Genomic DNA, 17,841 nt, shown 5'->3' with positions numbered 1-17,841 from the left:
GAGACTTTTGACTTGTGTGAAACTAGTCACTGGACACAACACAACCTTTTATACTAGACTTTTATTTTTTTTTTGCCAAGGAGTAATATTTTTCCTCAAATTTACATCTAAGTTCTAATTATAAAAAGGGTATTTTCACTATAAATCGTGGACCGTAGATCTTGCCACATAAGCTATGCAAATTAAGCTGAGCACACAATTGATGTTGGTCAAAGCAGAGGGCCCTACCACGCACCTATGCAGGAAACACGGTGAAAGGGACCCACACATCTTGCATTCAGGAATTAAGAATTTATTAATAATGATTGTATATATATATATAAAAAAATTCAATAAATAAATCTTTGAATTAAAGAGGCAAGTTTGCATTCATGACCTCCAAATTTGTAAAACCAAGTATGCCCTCTTTGTCTTGTAGATAAATAACATTCTCTCATTAATATTGGGCTTACATTTTTTTTGGTCCTTTATGGTAACCAAGTTGTATCATGTGGAAACTTGATCTTTTTATTTTATGGTTTATTTGTTTTTGATTTGTGAGTAACCAAGTTATATCATGTGGAAAATTGATCTTTTTATTTTATGGTTTATTTGTTTTTAATTTGTAATTAATTCACATGTTTTATAAGTTTTAAATTCACAACCTCACTCATCATCTTATATATTTATAAAAAAAAAAAGAAAAAAAAGAAAAATCGTATGAGTAAAATTTCATTGACTGCATGTTAACCAATTAAAAGAAAACTCATTTATTCCAACAAATCTTTCGTAGAAAAAATAGTCCAAATTACTTAACACTATAATTATCACATAGGTTCTAAATAACTTAACTTGTAGAGTTTTATATCAACAAATAAAGGACATAGTTTCTAATTTTAGCTATACTAAAATCAATTGAATTGTAGCATATATAAATGGCATTGAATACCAACATCTCTTTTTATTTATTTATTTTTATATAGTAGATGTGTATTTTGCAATACAAGAATAAAAGGCTCAAAATTAACTTTTTTATCGGTAACCTAAGATTAATACTAATAAAAAAGAAAAAAAAAAACACCACATTCTCCCTAGATAGTCCATAAAACAAAGCTAGGAACAAAGGAGATTGAGATATTTTTTCCTAATATTACAATCAAAAGCATTAATAGAGTTTGAGGCTCTCAAAACATGATTTGCACTCAAAATTACTTATGTAGAAATGAATGGAATCATCAAATTTAATATTAAAAAAAAATAAAGGGTTAATTTTTTAAAAAGGGAAGTGAATAAAGAAAACTGACAAAATACAAGATGCAGATCCACATCTTGAAATTTATTGAGGGTACAAACTTACAAAGTACAAGCAACATCGCATGTGTAAGAAGATCTCAAAAAAGTTTTTAAAAAAAAAAAAAAGAAGAAAGAAAAAGAAATTACTAAATAATAATAACCTATTATTAATAGAAATTAATAAAAGCAGTGCTGTCAACATCGCATATGCACGTGGGACCTCAGCCGCCGACATGGTCTACCACGTCAGCAATTAGTGATTACAACCAGAGAGGCAAAGGTGTCTTGTAATTAAGTTGTAGCCTTGTAAATAAGTATTAATTAATTCAAAGTTGCTTAATTTCCACTTAATCCAACCTTTAAGCACTCTTATTAGCACGGATGTATGCTCTGACCGTCCACTTTGCATGTGAGGGCAGCAAAGCCTGGTCCTACATACCAATAATGAAAACCCAATAACGAAAATCTTAAAAAAATAATAATAAATATTTATTTATTTATTATTAGAATCAATCAATAATGAAATTTGAAATTTCATTACATGTAATCCTCTGTAAATTTAATATGGTAAGAAAAAAAAAACTTGTCTATTTCGTCTTATTAGCAGTCTGTTTGAATAATGTATGGATTATTTACTAAATAATTTATTGCTTAATGATAATTTTGAAAAGAGTCAAGCAAAATTTAAAATGAAATAAAAACAACAATATTTACATTTTTATTTTTTGGAAACTTTCGATAGTGGAGTTTTAAATTCAATTGAAACAAATTGTTTGGAACAATGAAGTCTAATAAAAGAAGGGGAACACTACAAGAACCATGGTTCAAAAGGAAGATATCTAATGGGTACTTTGAATTAAGCCATACAACTTTTAAGTTTTAACACACCATATAGGAACAAAAATTGATTATATAATTATCAATTATAATTATAACTATAATAATTTTATATCTTTCAATGTTTTGTCAAATTATAGTAGTTTTGTTAATATTGTTTCTAAAGTGTTTATCAATTCATACCCAAAAAAATTATGCTTTCATGCTATAAAAGTTGTTTAATTAGTAATTAATAAGTTCTTCATATTACTGCATGCATAGAGGGATTTTGTTCACTTTTCATTTTCTTTTCCAAAACAAGAGGTGAAGTGCTATTTAAATCCAAAAAAAGATTTCTAATAATGGAACTGAGAACTGAATAACCATATTTCCCTTGTTTATCAACTGATAAAATATTTGAAATGACACAATTAGCAATGAAGGAATAATAATATGATATCAGCCTAATTTTTTAAACTTTATATAAAAGGTATTATAATATGACTTTTTTTGCTCAAAAAAGAAAAAAAAAACATATTATAACAAGACTTCCAATAAAGAATTTGTTTGCTTTTTGAAAACAATGTGAGGTTAATATAGGAAATTAAACATCCATTTTAAAAAAAATGTTATATAAGTAGAAACAACCTAAATAAAAAGGTCAGCCTATGTTTGAGAACGAGGAAATAAGAATCATAAGATGTTATCAAAGCAAATTTAGTGGTAGGGTCTACCATTTAGGTCAAATCCCATTATCTCGTTAATTGAAAGTTGGATTTTAATTTCTTTTACATGTGTAAAATTTAAGTACACATGTAGATTTTTTTTTTTTTTAAGAGTAACCCTTAAAAAAAGTTAATGAATTATTTGTAGGGCATAAGCTAGAATTGTAAAAGTTTTCTTGTTTTTGAAATTTGAAATGCCATGAACTTATCACTAAATGGACATGATAGTTGCAATCATTTTTATTTAATTTATGGATGGAAAGAAAATTGGTATGTAGAATAAGTTAATTCATATATTTCTTTCCCCGGTGAGTGACAAAGTTATCTTTTGAAAATGATTATTCAAGCTATTACATAGTCCTTTAGTTGCTGAAGCATGATTTCATTGTCCGGGTATTTGTTAGGGTTCATCGATATGCTGCCAAAAACATAGTTTCATTTGGGTTGTATTAGTTGAATTGTATTAGGTTTGAGTCTAATTCAGAATATACACAAAGATGATGAGTTTAGAATCTTTTGTCCATATCTTCTATGCTGTAATGAATTTTTGAGTGAAACTTGTTTAATTCGAAATTAGACTTTTACAAAGGCTTTAAAATAGACACAAATTTGACTAAATATAGATTTTAAATGAGTTATATATGGCCATTTGGCATAATTATTTTGTTTCGAGCAACTAATTTAATAGTTAAAATTGAGACTGCGCTCAACTCACACTCAAGCAAATTTGCAATAGTTCATTCTTTCTTACATGTTATTTCTTATTAAGCCCAAATTTTAACCTAATAATGTTCATCAATGATCTTATAACATAATTATATATATATTTTCTTGTAAAAGGATAGATATGTGGTTCAATGTAACCTTACTTCTATAATTTGTGTAAACATGAGAGAGAGAGAGAGAGAGAGAGAGAGAGAGAGAGAGAGAGAGTATTTTAAACTCTAAAGTCTCAACTATGTTAGAATTAAATTTCATCCTTAAACTACTGGTTTTGTAAATTTTAGCCCATTATTAAAAACAATTCAATGCTATTCTTATCAGCACTCCCTTTAAAGAAATTATTGTAAGTTGCTTCACAAATAGAGATTTTTTATATATATAGATAATAATTTTCAACTTATAACATTTGCTTTATTATGATGATATTTATTTATCATCCAACCAAGTCACTATTTGGTTTTTGATAGAAGCAGTATTCAAACCTTAAATCTCTTATGCGATAGCATGAGACTTCACTAATTGAGTAAAAATGGCAACGGGTCGAGTTTGGGGCGGGTTTCTTTAAACCCAAAATTGACCCACCACCCGCCCCCGTGAAACCTGAATTTGCCATGTTTACTAAACGGTTTTTTTTAACCCCCAAACCAGTCTCATTGAGTCCCTGGAGCCCCGCCCCACCAGGACACTTCAGGGCCCAATCTTTAAAAAAAAAAAATTAGATCGTGGACCTCAAAATATTTACAAATCTTCACCATCACCAATCGACAACAACCTACCAAACATAAATCCCCAACCAACCAAACATAAAAGAAAAACAACCCAAATTAGAATTTTCTTTTTTCTTTTGAGAAAAAACCCAAATTAGATTTAGATTAGTGAATCAAGAAAAGGAAAAAAAGAAAAAAAAAAGAAAAACAAATATTAAACAGTTGCTTGTCTGGGAAGGGAAGGGTCCATCAAGTCTTGGCGATAACTCATCAAAACTGATCATCCCATCCCTGTTTCTATCGACATCGCTAATCATCTTCTTGCACTCTACCAGGGAGTGAGGTTGTGAGGCTGTAAGGCTGAGCGAGGCCGTGAGGGGGGCGGCTGAGTGAGGCCATGAGAGGGTGGTTAATTGGTAGGGTATCGGTGCGAGATGTGTGAGGGATATGGCCATATGGGTTGTGCGAGATGGGCGAGGGAGATAAGAGGGTTGTGTGAGGGAGAACTGGAGATGAGAGAGCCATAGAGTTTGTGCTTGTGGCCTTGTAAATGAGAGAGCTGAGAGATGAAAAGGGAGAGGGCTGGGTTAGGATTAGGAAAAATGAAAATGGAGAGAGAGTTTAGATATTTATATTTAGGGAGTTAGGGTTTTAAAATTTTTTTAAAATTATATATGTATATGGATCGGGTTCAGGGCGGGTATGCCACACCCTACAAAGGAAATGTAAAATATTTAATGGTAATATACAAAACTGGCCCTCTGAGTTTCTTCAGATTTCATTTAAGTCCTCTAACTTTGTTTTTGTTCATTTCAGTCCTCTACCTTTCAAATTTATTCAATTAAGACTTTTCCATCAACTTTTGTTATATGTTTTGGTTAATTTTTCAATTTTATAAATTTAAAAAAAAATCAATTAATGATTGAAAAATATTTTCCACATTTTTTTTTCAAAAAATTTTAACAAAAGTTAACGGAATACCTTAATTGAATAAATCTGAAACTTAGAGGACTATAATGAACGAAAGCTAAGTTAGAGGACTGAAATGAAATTTGAAAAAAGTTAGAGGGTCAATTTTGCATTTTAGTCAATATTTAAATTCATTTTTATATATGATTATATTAAAAGTTCTAATTTCACGCCCTTAAAGAGTTAAAATTTAAAATATATAATTAGAAGTATTCTACAACGACTCTTTGGCCGTTTTTTTTTTTTTTTTTCTTACCTGCTTTAAGGCAATGAAATATGCGTAGTACACTAATACGTATATATATACACTATGTATAAATCTAGCAGCAAGCTACTCTAACAAAAGTTAATGAATAAAAAGTTGATAAAGGTAGAAATATGTATATATATATATAAAACACATTTGCATAATGTTCATAGTGGACAATGATTGTGATGGTCATAACAAGGATCAATATACATTAATAGGTTTTTGCTTGGCTGTTGTGTTGGTTAGTTGATTGTGAAAGAACTGACCAAAAAAGAATTGAAAAAAGAATGTCAAGGTTGTAATTTGCAAAGAAACAGTAGGGGTAATTCGGGAATGAAAAAAATTGTACCTATAAAGAAAAAAAAGAAAAGGAAAGAAATTAACCATGGTTAAGAAGAAAGAAATTAGACCAAAATTCAATTTAATATTGACTTTTACTTTAATCCTCAAAATTTATTTTTTGTTAAAATAAGTCAATTTAGCCATTTGGTAAAAAAAAAAAAAAAATTTCGTTAATGTGGCAATAAAATATTGACTAGATTAATATGACACTGAAATGTAAGAGTCTAAATTGACACAATTGAAAAGTTAGAGAGTGCCACAGCGCACTCTTGGTACAGTGATCACTCTACAAGTATAAATGCTTGTAGGATGTAGGGGCAAATGTTGGAGTTCAAGCCTTCATAAGAAGTTTCACACACATATATACTTAAATTAAGTTAGAGTAGAAATTTTATTTTATATAAAAAAAAAAAGGTTAGAAGCCATATTGAAATATGGTGAAAATGATAAAGACCAAATACATAATTTACCATTTTAAGAATTTAATTAACAAATGCTTTAATGAATTATATAATGTAGTTAAATAATTTCTTATAGAGAGTCGAGTTGCTTTTAGAATAAGTGACCTTTATTTATTAGTTTCTACCATTGAAAAATGTAGTGGGTTTTTTTGAAACCTTCTTAATAAGTGGATAAGAACACTCACTAATAAAAGCCTAATTGAAAAATAATACTCTTGAAACAACAAATTATTTTTTTTAAGAAAGTTTCAACCTATGTCGTCCATTCTTGATGATAACTCTTTATCATTAGACTAAGACACCAATTAGTTTTTAGTGTAAACATGGATTAAATTCTAGATCCCTTATTCAATCATTAGAGATATTACTAACTAAACTAACTAGGATCCATTTAAAACAACAAAATTTGGTAAATGACACATCTCATAAATCTTTCAGTTTGTTTAATATATATATATATATATATATATATATATATATATATATATATATATATATATATATATATGTTTAAATGATATCTTTGTTAATAGTAGATTTTTTTTGAGAGAATTTCAACCTATGACGTTTGCTCTTGATGATAGCTCTTTATTATCAAACCAAGATACAGATCAGTTTTTGGTGTAGGCGGGGATCGAGCCTTAGATCTCTTATATAACCATCAGAGATTTTACCAGTTGAATTGACTGGAAGAGAGAGACTAGATCAACTCATTTATGCAAAAATAAATGATTAAATTAACTAAAATAAAATCACATAAAATAAGTTGACAATAAAAATAAAAATAAAAATAAAAATGGAGAGACTAAATTGAATTAAGGACAACAAGTACTTCATTATAAAAAAATGAATCATTATGTGTTTGTTTCGTAATTTTCCTCAGTTTTTATTTTCTTTAAAATATATGAAAAAAATTAACAAATACGAAGGAAAGGGTTTGGAATATATTTTTAAAAACATTTTATTGGAAAAGAAAAAAAATAACTAACTTTTTAAACACATTTTTATATTTTTCATAAAAATATTATTAAAACTTTTTTAAAAAATGACTCATGAACAGTGCCCTAACAACACAGGTTGACCAGATCCTTTAATAAAATTAAAATTTTTTTTGAACAATAAGTTTGTTTTAAATTTTTTACATTACAAATTTAACATAAAAATTAAATTTTTTTTATACATTGTAATAAATACTATATATATAAAAAAAAACTACAAAATAACCAAAAAGACACAAAACCAATTTCACCATTAAAATATAAGTAGAGTAAAAGCGAAGTATTTAACTGGTTAACTCAAAGGGGTCAACTTCGTAAAGAGCGAAGAGAGAGAGAGAGAGAGAGAGAGAGAGAGAGAGAGGCGTGTGTGTGTAGTGTAGTAGTTGTATTATGTAATTGTCAGTGCCATTACCAAGGAGAGAGAGAGAGAGAGAGAAAGAGAGACATTAAAAAAAAAAGAAAAGGAACAGATAGAGAGAGAATTAAAAAGTGGAAGTGTTTTTTTAGAGAGAGAGAGAGAGAGATAGAGAGTGAAGAAAAAGGGGCATCGCATTGGGAAAAGAGAAGAGAAGAGAGAGAGAGAGAGAAGAAGAGAAGCAGAGGAAGAGGAGAAAAGTAAAAAGAAAAGAAAGCAAGCAAAAAAGGACTTGTCTGGAGATTGTAGGGGAAAACTGGGGGCAAAACTTCAGCATTTTGGTCTCTGTGACTGTAAAACTCAACATACACCACCCACCTCCTCTTTCTCTCTCCTCTCTCTAAAAAAATATATATTTATTTTTTTATTTCCTTTTTTGCCTGAACTTGTCGGCTCTCCTTTTTCCGGCGACCTATTGCCCTCCATTTTCGCCGTAGTAGAAAAATAGAAGAAACCGGTTTCTGCTTTTGGTTTTGGATAGAGCTGATCTGATGCTTTTTTGATTTCAGCTGAGCTTTTTGATTTCAGCTTTTATGAAATGAATCGTTGATAATATTTTTTTTCCGATCATTTCTTGAAAACCAAAAAAAGGAAGAGAGAAGGGAAATAGTTTGGCGGAGAAAGACAATGAAGACGCCGGCGAATGGTGCCGGAGCTGCCTCCGCCACTTCAGCATCCAATTCCTGCGAAGGTCATCTCTCTCTCTCTCTCTCTCTCTCTCTCTCTCTCTTTCTCTAGCATTGAAAGAATCGGTGGACCTTGGATCAGATAGTATTTAGTTTGTTTTTGTACGGACTATCTCTAAGCTAAATTTTTTTTCTTCTTCTCATTTTTGATTTTCTCGAGAAACAAACGGGAAGCTAGTAATAGAGAGAATTAATTAATAAATGATAAGTGCAAGTTTTGTTTTTGTTTTTTTTTTTTTTTTTGGAATTTTAATTTTGTTGGGTGGGTACTGACGAATGGGAGGGTGACACGTGGCGCAGGAGGAGAGAAGAAGAGCATAAACCCAGAGCTATGGCAGGCATGCGCAGGGCCGCTGGTGAACCTGCCGCCGGCTGGGACCCACGTCGTCTACTTCCCTCAAGGCCACAGTGAACAGGTTTGCTATTTCTGCTCTTAAATGCTTTAATCAATGCTAATTTCTATTCTTATCCAAATCTCTATATATATATATATTAAAAAAAAAAAAATTAAAGCCAATGATAATCTCTAGCTCTCTATTACACTAAAAACTTAAAAATTGACTATTTATGTGCATGTTATTTAAATAAGTCATGTGACTGAATAAATTATTAATGTTTAGCTAGAAAAAATTATTAGGAACTTGCATAGGATAGTGAAATCTCACGGTAAATTTAATTTATGGGGTCTACTAAATTAAAGTGTACTTAAAGAGTACTGAATAATTACTATGTGTTAGAAAGAAAATTGTGTTGATCTAGATTTTTGAACCTAAGTTGTTAGTGAATTTAATTTGTGGGATCCACTATTAGAGATGACTGGGTAATAATTACTCATAGTTCTTACCAATTGAACTTTCATGTAATGTGTTAGAAAGAAGATTTTGTCCATTTTATACCTAAATCCTGTGTTAATTCCATTTTCTTGTTTCTCTTTTCTTTATTGGGCATGGAGGTTGGCTTTGTAGCATATTTTTAGCAAATATTTTGGATTTTTTTTCTTTCCATTTCCTTTAATTAGTATTTTTATAAATAAAATAAAATAAAATAAAAACCTTCTTATTTGTGCTGGTGTTTAGTTTCACCTAATAAGTGGTTTGGTGAAATATTTGTCTTAAGGGATTTTGCTTAAGTGGGTATTTTTGGGTAGGTAAATATCATTTTTCCTTTAGAGTGAGATAATGTCTATTTTTTGATGGTATATTATGTGATACTTTCAATTTAAGTACCATACTTTGAGCCTTTGACATTACGTTGGTGTGTTATAGGCATGAGTATAATTTTTTATTTTTATTTTTATTTTTTTTTACATTTTTTCATTTATTTTTTTGGTCCGAACTATTATGTATTTACTATATTATTAATTTTAAAAAAATTTTATGCAACTTATACACTGCTGTTTATTTCATCAAAGTTTAAGGTCAAATAACCCTTAAACTTCCTTGGCATGAATTTTTTTGATCTTTATGCATGCTATTTCTTATATGTTTGTATCATAAAAAGAACTTGGTGCTTTCTTAAAGATATCTTCTCTCTGTTTTTTTAAGCGAGTTTGGAATTGCTTATTAGCTTATTTACTTATGTATGGATATTTAAAGCATCAATTTTTCTAGATACAATTGTACTTTTACCCGCATTAAGCAAGTCAGTAAAAAGCAAAATGAGATGAACACTTAGTCTATGTCCTGACTTGAGATTGACATACTGGTTTCAGGTGGCAGCTTCTATGAAGAAGGACGTGGATGGACAAATCCCAAACTACCCAAATCTTCCCTCAAAGCTACTATGTCTCCTTCACAATGTCACTCTGCATGTATGGCAGGTTTTATGTGGCTTTTTAACTTTTAGCTTTCTAGCAGATTGATATCATTCTTAAGTTTGTCAATTTCTTCATGTGTGAATGATTAGGCGGATCCAGAAACAGATGAAGTTTATGCTCAGATGACACTTCTGCCGGTTCCTTCTGTAAGGACTTGACTCTAATGGACTAGTGTCTTTATTCTGTATCAAAACTGTGTAGATGCCTTTAAAATATATGATAGCATAAGATTTTTGCTAAGCTAAAGAGAAAGTATGTCCATGTTGCAAACTTAATCTGAATCTGTCAAGTTTTGTATGCAGTTTGACAAGGATTCATTGTTGAGATCTGATCTTGCACTCAAGACGAATAAACCCCAACCAGAGTTTTTCTGTAAAACATTGACTGCAAGTGATACAAGCACTCATGGAGGGTTCTCCGTGCCACGCCGTGCAGCAGAGAAAATTTTCCCATCTCTTGTAAGCATTTCCCTTTATTCTAAAGGTTTACTGCATAGTTTAGAATTTTAATCTTGCTCCTGTTTTTGTCTAGGATTTCTCCATGCAACCACCTGCTCAAGAACTTATTGCCAGGGATTTGCATGATAATGTATGGACCTTCCGCCATATCTATCGTGGTATGTTTTCTTTGCAAGCATTTGAAAGCTTAGCAGTTGAACCCTTAACAGTGTCTTTACCTATAATCATCGTGTTTTCTCTGTCATTCCATTTCTAAACATCTGCTTCCAACTCCTGGTTTCCCTTTACCCCAGGACAACCAAAACGTCATTTGCTTACGACTGGATGGAGCCTATTTGTTAGTGGAAAGAGGCTTTTTGCTGGTGACTCTGTTTTATTCATTAGGTAATGGTGATGAATTGCGATTCTTGGGATTTTTTCTTTTAAATTTCTGATTTTAACAAATACCCTTCAATCAATGATATGATGTATAATGCTTGGGAGCAGGGACGAAAAGCAGCAGCTTCTATTGGGCATTAGACGGGCTAACAGGCAACCCACCAACCTATCATCATCAGTATTGTCAAGTGATAGTATGCATATAGGGATTCTTGCAGCAGCAGCTCATGCTGCAGCAAACAATAGCCCCTTCACTGTGTTTTATAATCCCAGGTTAATGTCTTTCATTTTCTTTACTGTACTTTTTTTCCCTGATAAGTGCTTCTTATAATTTTTTAATTAGGTTTTGAGTGCGTCCCCTTAGTTATGTCACCTGGATTAATTTTCTACACTCTGAGAAATTGAACTGAACTGAAATATTCTTTGATTATGCAGGGCAAGTCCATCGGAGTTTGTAATCCCATTAGCCAAGTACTACAAGGCTGTCTATAGCAACCAAATATCACTTGGCATGCGCTTTCGAATGATGTTTGAAACAGAAGAGTCAGGAACAAGAAGGTAGTTGTATTTGAGTCTTTATTGTTACTCTAGATGTTGACAATGGCATGGCATCTGTGTTATTGGAGGATTATACTTAATGTTGCTAGTGTTGAATACTGATGAGGGCTTGATGTAGGAAAATAAGATAAATTTCTGTTTATTTCAAATTACACAAGATAGAGAGTTTGGCACTTGGATCTGTAGGTTCATTATATCATATTCAACTCTAACCTTGATCTCGAATAGTTGGTCAAGTTTATTGAAAAATGAAAAGCCAAATGGCATTCTTGGATTTGAAGAAATTTGGTTTGGAATTTTACTTGAACTGGAAGGATGTTGGTCTTAAAGACAATAAGCATTTCTTCTGCAGGTATATGGGTACAATTACAGGTATCAGTGATCTTGATCCTGTTAGATGGACAAACTCACAGTGGCGTAATTTGCAGGTAGAAATTCTAGCATGTTTATGCTTTTCTAATCATTGTATTTACATTATCAATATTGTAGATTATTCCCTGTAATCACTCACAAATCCTTGAACAGGTTGGTTGGGATGAGTCGACAGCTGGGGAAAGGCGTAACCGGGTGTCAATCTGGGAAATTGAACCGGTGACTGCTCCATTTTTTATCTGCCCCCCTCCATACTTCAGATCAAAGCGTCCAAGGCAACCAGGAATGCCAGGTACAAAATGTGCTGCACCAAACTTAAATATTGTTAGCACCTTGATTTAAAATTTGAAGTCTATTATTTTGTTGTCAATTGTCATTCATGATTTCAAAAGCTAGTTCCTTGATTGGATGGCAACCTTAAATTGTGTTAGGACTTGGACCTTTGAAGGTATCTATGTGGTCTGTTGAATCTTGTATTGTGAGAAATGCCTCAAGCTGATAATTGAAATCTTCAGGAGGCTTCGCATTCTTTTTCTGACATAGGCTTGTACCTTTGAAAAATTAATCAATGGCTAAAACAGAAAAGAAAAGGACACTGCTATCTGTTGTAGTGAGAGGAAAGTTGACTGACCTTGGTATTACTTTTGCAGATGATGAATCGTCGGATTTAGACAATTTATTCAGGAGGACAATGCCTTGGATTGGTGATGATATCTGCATGAAAGATCCTCAGGCTCTGCATGGTTTAAGTTTAGTCCAGTGGATGAACATGCAGCAAAACCCTTCCCTGGCTAACACGGTACAGCCAAATTACATGCATTCCATGTCTGGATCTGTTTTGCAAAATCTTTCTGGCACAGATCTTTCCCGTCAATTAGGCTTGTCTGCACCACAAATACCTCAGACAAACAACATGCAGTTCAATTGCCAGAGGCTACCTCAGCAAGCACAACAGCCTGACCATCTCCCAAAGCTACCGTCCACATTGAATCCATTAGGATCAGTTATTCAATCACAGCAACAGTTAGGTGATATTACTCAACAATCTAGGCAAAATGTGGTAAATCAAACTCTACCTTCAAGTCAAGTTCAGGCCCAAATGCTGCAGCCTCAGTCACTAGTCCAAACTAATAATATCCTTCAGCAGCAGCCATCTATTCAAAACCATCAGCCTCACAGAAGTGTTAATCAGAACCTGCAACAGCAGCAACATCAACAACAAAGTATGGGTCAGAATCAGCAGCAAAACCTTATTCAACAGCAGCTGCCTGACCAAGTAAACCAACAGTTGCAAATGTCTGAAATTCAACTATTTCAGAAGCTTCAACAGCAGCAGCAGCAGCAGCAATCACTTCTAGCACAGCAGTCATCTCTGCAACAGCCTGCTCAATTTACACAGCTCCAAGATCCACAGAGGCAGCTGTTAGATATGTCGCAGAACTTCTCTAGGCCTCTGACATCCACCCAAATGCTAGAGGTTCCTCAAGCAACCTCAACATCGCTCCCTCAGTCAATCCCACATCAGATGACAAGGAATAACAGCCACACAAATATTCGGTTCTCTCATCCACCACAGCAGCCAAAGCTTCAACATCAGCAATCTGGTGTTCTGTCTGAAATATCTGGTCACATGGGACTTCCCCTACCCCCAACAACTAATCAGCTATCTACAGCTGGTAGCAGCATAGTAACAGGAACTGCTGGGGCTGGGCAGTCTGCAATTACCGATGATCTTCCATCTTGTTCCACTTCACCTTCCACAAACAACTGCCCCAATGTGGTTCAGCCAGTGATGAATGGGATGCCCCATCGAAGTACAGCTATGGGGGAGGACATGGCTCATTCTGCTGCCACAATCTTGTGTCCAAGTGCCTTGGAAACCATTTCATCTAATGCTAACTTGGTTAAAGATTTGCAGCAAAAGTCTGATGTGAAGCCTTCATTGAACATCTCTAAGAATCAAAATCAAGGATTTTTTGCTCCACAAACATACCTGAATGGTGCAGCTGCCCAGACAGATTACTTGGACACATCATCTTCAACAACTTCAGTTTGCCTTTCACAGAATGATGTCCATTTACAGCAGAATAACAACCCAGTGTCCTTCAATCCACAATCATTGTTATTCAGAGACACCAGTCAGGATGGGGAAGTTCAGGCAGATCATAGGAATGGTGCTCCCTATGGGAATAACATTGACAGTCAGCTAGGGATTCCCATGAATCCTGATCCTTTGTTAGCAAAGGGCATGACAGGGTTAGGGAAGGATATCCACAATAATTTCTCTACAGTAGGCATGATTACAAACTATGAAAACTCAAAAGATGCTCAACAGGAACTTTCATCCTCAATGGTTTCCCCGTCTTTTGGAGTTCCCGATATGACATTTAACTCAATTGATTCCACAATAAATGATAGCAACTTCTTGAACAGAGGTTCTTGGCCCCCACCACCACAGTTTCAGCGAATGAGGACATATACCAAGGTTTGATGCTTTAAATAAAACTTTTTTGCAACTGGTGATATGTTGTCATTTTTCATATTTGCCTAGGATTTTAACTTGGCCAATGCTATTGTGAAGGTTCACAAACGTGGAGCCGTGGGGAGATCCATTGATATCTCGCGATATTCAGGTTATGATGAGCTTAAACAAGGTCTGGCTCGAATGTTCAGCATAGGACAGTTGGAAGATAGACAAAGAGAAGGTTGGAAACTTGTCTATGTAGATCATGAAAGTGATGTTCTCCTAGTGGGAGATGACCCTTGGGAGTAAGTTCATTCCTTTTCTAATTAGAGGAGTTCATCTTTTGTGCATGCACAGACAATTGTCTATGATTTTTTCCTGTTGACAAGCAGTTCAAAATTGTTTTACATCTTTTGGGCTGTACATCATGATGCAGGATGAATAGATTTGGAAAACAAAGCAAGTACAAAATAAAGGGGTAGGATCTTAAGTTCAACACCTGGGGTTTGCTTCACGTCGGCATCAAGCAGATAAAATAGGAAAATTTATAGAACCTAGGCATCGGCACCTAGGGCTCCTTGGAGTTAGCCCAAGCATGATAGGAACCTAGGAATCAACACCTGGGTTTGCTTAGAATCAGCACCAAGCACTGGGAAAAAACTAACTCCAAAGTCCAACCCAAACTTCATAACTTTATAGTCAATTGCTTACAATACTGCAGATTATGGCCTTTAAATAGACTCCCTAATTACATCATATAAGGGAAATAAATTTCTAACCTACCAAGGAAAGGAAATAACTTATAGTCTATTACATTAAATGCAAAATAAAAGAAAATTAAATCCTAATAGTCTCATCATCCATCAACATCAATCATGATCAGTCAGGTCCAATAAAATCAATCATCATAAATATAGAACTTTTGGTGTCCACCAGGACCACACCACATCAGGTGGGTTGGTATTTTACATTTTAATAATTACCCCAGAAGAATGGGAAGTAAACTTTATAGTTCATATACTTTACAAGCTAAGGGTGGCCACCCCTAGTACTCCTATTATTTCAGATTTTTAATTAATCAGCCTCTTTTTTATGGAAGGCAACAGGTCTTTTAGAAGATTAAAGACCTAGTTTCATTTTTCTGTACTTTTTGTGTTGCTTTTCCATACCCATTGCTACTGACCATGGATCCCTTCTAATCTAGCATCCGATTTCTGTTGATTTCATTCATTCATTTTTATCTAATGCTGTTTCCTGAGATGGGAAATTGCTGATGGATAGTTGTGCTAAATCTCCTTTGTGTTCGGGAGAACACAACTTTTCGTCTTTGCTTGTTTGTTTCCACATTCTGTTTGTGGAAATGATCTTGGCATAATCTGGTACTTGTTTCAATGTTGGCATTGTTTTCACGGCAGGAAATAATTTGTTGGTCGTATTTTAAGTAACTAGAGATGGTGCTCAGTTTCATTGATCTAAGGAAATCCACTTATGAAATGGAACATCTAAAATCAGAAGTATAGGAGCCTTGTCAAAATTTATCACGTCGTTGAATGTGCATTAAGCTAGCTCCTAAATATTTTAGTCGGACTTGTAAATCTCCAAATTTGTCAACATATGATTGAATGTGCATTAAGTTATCTCCTAGATCTGTAAACTGGACCTGTAAATCTCCAAATTTGTCAACATTGTTAGTCTGTATCTCTTAAATTTTTTTATATATTGTGTATTTCAGGGAGTTTGTGAACTGTGTTCGCTGCATCAAGATCCTCTCTCCGCAAGAAGTCCAGCAAATGAGCTTGGATGGAGATTTTGGAAGTGGCGTCCCTCCAAACCAAGCCTGCAGCAGCTCAGATGGGGGAAATGTTTAATGTAGTCTACCTAAAAGCTAACGATTCTTCTTCCAGGTTGGGAGCTTATAAAGTTCATAGTAATCTCATCATAGCTTTCAATATGGCATGTAGTAATTGCCTGCCACAACTGGATTTCCCAGTCACTGGTGCCCATTAAAGAAGTGAGCCTTCACCAGTTTGAGTGGCTCTCTTCTAAAATTTTGGCACGGTTCAGAAAGCATGACAAAGGGCTGGGAAACAGGTAAAAAAAGGGAAGTTTTCTCTCCTGGCAGAATACTATTATTGGTCCGAGTTTTGTTCTACGAGGGTGAATATCCAGACTAGTAAAAAAGCCAATGTGCTCATCCATATGCTGCTTTTGTAAGATTAGCACTAAATTAGTTTGCCTAAAGATATTAGTATTTGAAATTCTGCCACTCGGGCACTGTAAAAAGAGAAAGCATGAGATTGTAAGGCCTAGTTTCGAGTGTATAAATTTGTAGATTTCCTCAATCCTTCAATGAAATTGCTTTATATAAAATTTGGTAGTGTGAAAATGTGGTTCTGCTGTGCAAGTTCCAAACCAACGTTGGTCTTCTATATAACGGTCCTTGTATTTTTGTAAGTAATCATGTCAGAAAGAAACAATGACAATCCCAAAAAGAGTTTACACCATAATCAATTAAAGCTTCAAAAGAGCAAAAAAAGCTAAAATGACCATGGTGGATTACTGAATTTCCTACAGCGTGCAGGCAGTAATACAAAGGTCTGGGATATAATCATATAGAGCCTTAGTGGATTCCCTTGTTAAATTTCAGGTCATTATTAAAGGTGCAATTATTCCTCCCATGCCAAAGATGTCTACATGGCAGAAATTAGAAAATTACCTGAAGAACTAACTCATGATGGAAACCTCTTTCAAAATGATAAAATTTGCCTACAGATTTGGTTTATAATCAATAATTATAACTTTCACTAAAATAATTATCATGACTACATATTTTGAAAAATTTACCATTGCGCATATTCTTTATGTTTTTAATACGCGTTTCGTCCCCTTTCACTTACTTCTTCGTCCACTTCTCCTTATATGTGGTATCAGAGCCTACCTTTCACTGTGAACTAGTAGTTTTATGTTGCCTACCTTGCACTCAACATCCATATACATGCAATCTTTTCCAAAAACTGGTAAAGCCTCAGAATCAGTTTCTCTCTCCTTTGATTAGTACCCTTGAATTATTGTCCTAATTAGTATGCTCTGTGATTAACAGTTGCCACTTATTGTGGATCCTCTGTGATAATCACATCAGAAAACGGGATTTGATAAGCAAGTAGAAAACTAAGGAGTTGTACTAAAAGTGTCAAAGAATTATTTTTCCTGAGTTGTCTAGTGGACGTGAGCCTAGGAGTGGCGTTTTAGTCCTGTCAGATCTTAGGAAAATTGTTCTTCATTTTAGAAACAGTCATGGCCAGTTCCAGTTCATCATCCTCAACAGTCACATCCTCAGCAGTCACTGATACCATTACCACTTCTTGCGATCTTTCCCTTAGAAAATCTACTGCAAATAGATTAGAGTATCTATATGAAATCTCCCATATTCC

At 33.6% G+C, this 17,841-nt stretch overlaps 1 protein-coding gene across 1 annotated transcript; it reads left to right on the top strand.

Annotated features, from left to right (window-relative positions):
• The first annotated feature begins 7,795 nt into the window (after positions 1 to 7,795).
• Positions 7,796 to 16,780, top strand: LOC142642967 (auxin response factor 19-like). The gene is made up of 14 exons (XM_075817440.1): positions 7,796 to 8,369; positions 8,665 to 8,780; positions 10,076 to 10,174; positions 10,270 to 10,326; positions 10,483 to 10,638; positions 10,712 to 10,796; positions 10,932 to 11,022; positions 11,125 to 11,289; positions 11,452 to 11,574; positions 11,927 to 12,002; positions 12,100 to 12,238; positions 12,597 to 14,431; positions 14,528 to 14,715; positions 16,143 to 16,780. The coding sequence occupies exons 1-14, from the start codon at positions 8,306 to 8,308 to the stop codon at positions 16,276 to 16,278; spliced, it is 3,330 nt and encodes a 1,109-aa protein (XP_075673555.1). The 5' UTR covers positions 7,796 to 8,305; the 3' UTR covers positions 16,279 to 16,780.
• Positions 16,781 to 17,841: the final 1,061 nt, after the last annotated feature.

The sequence above is a fragment of the Castanea sativa genome, chromosome 7 (genome assembly GCF_040712315.1).
Source record: "Castanea sativa cultivar Marrone di Chiusa Pesio chromosome 7, ASM4071231v1".
In the NCBI taxonomy this organism is placed as follows: Eukaryota; Viridiplantae; Streptophyta; class Magnoliopsida; order Fagales; family Fagaceae; genus Castanea; species Castanea sativa.
The sequence above is the reverse complement of the archived record's forward strand: the minus strand, read 5'-3'. Positions and strand labels throughout refer to the sequence as shown.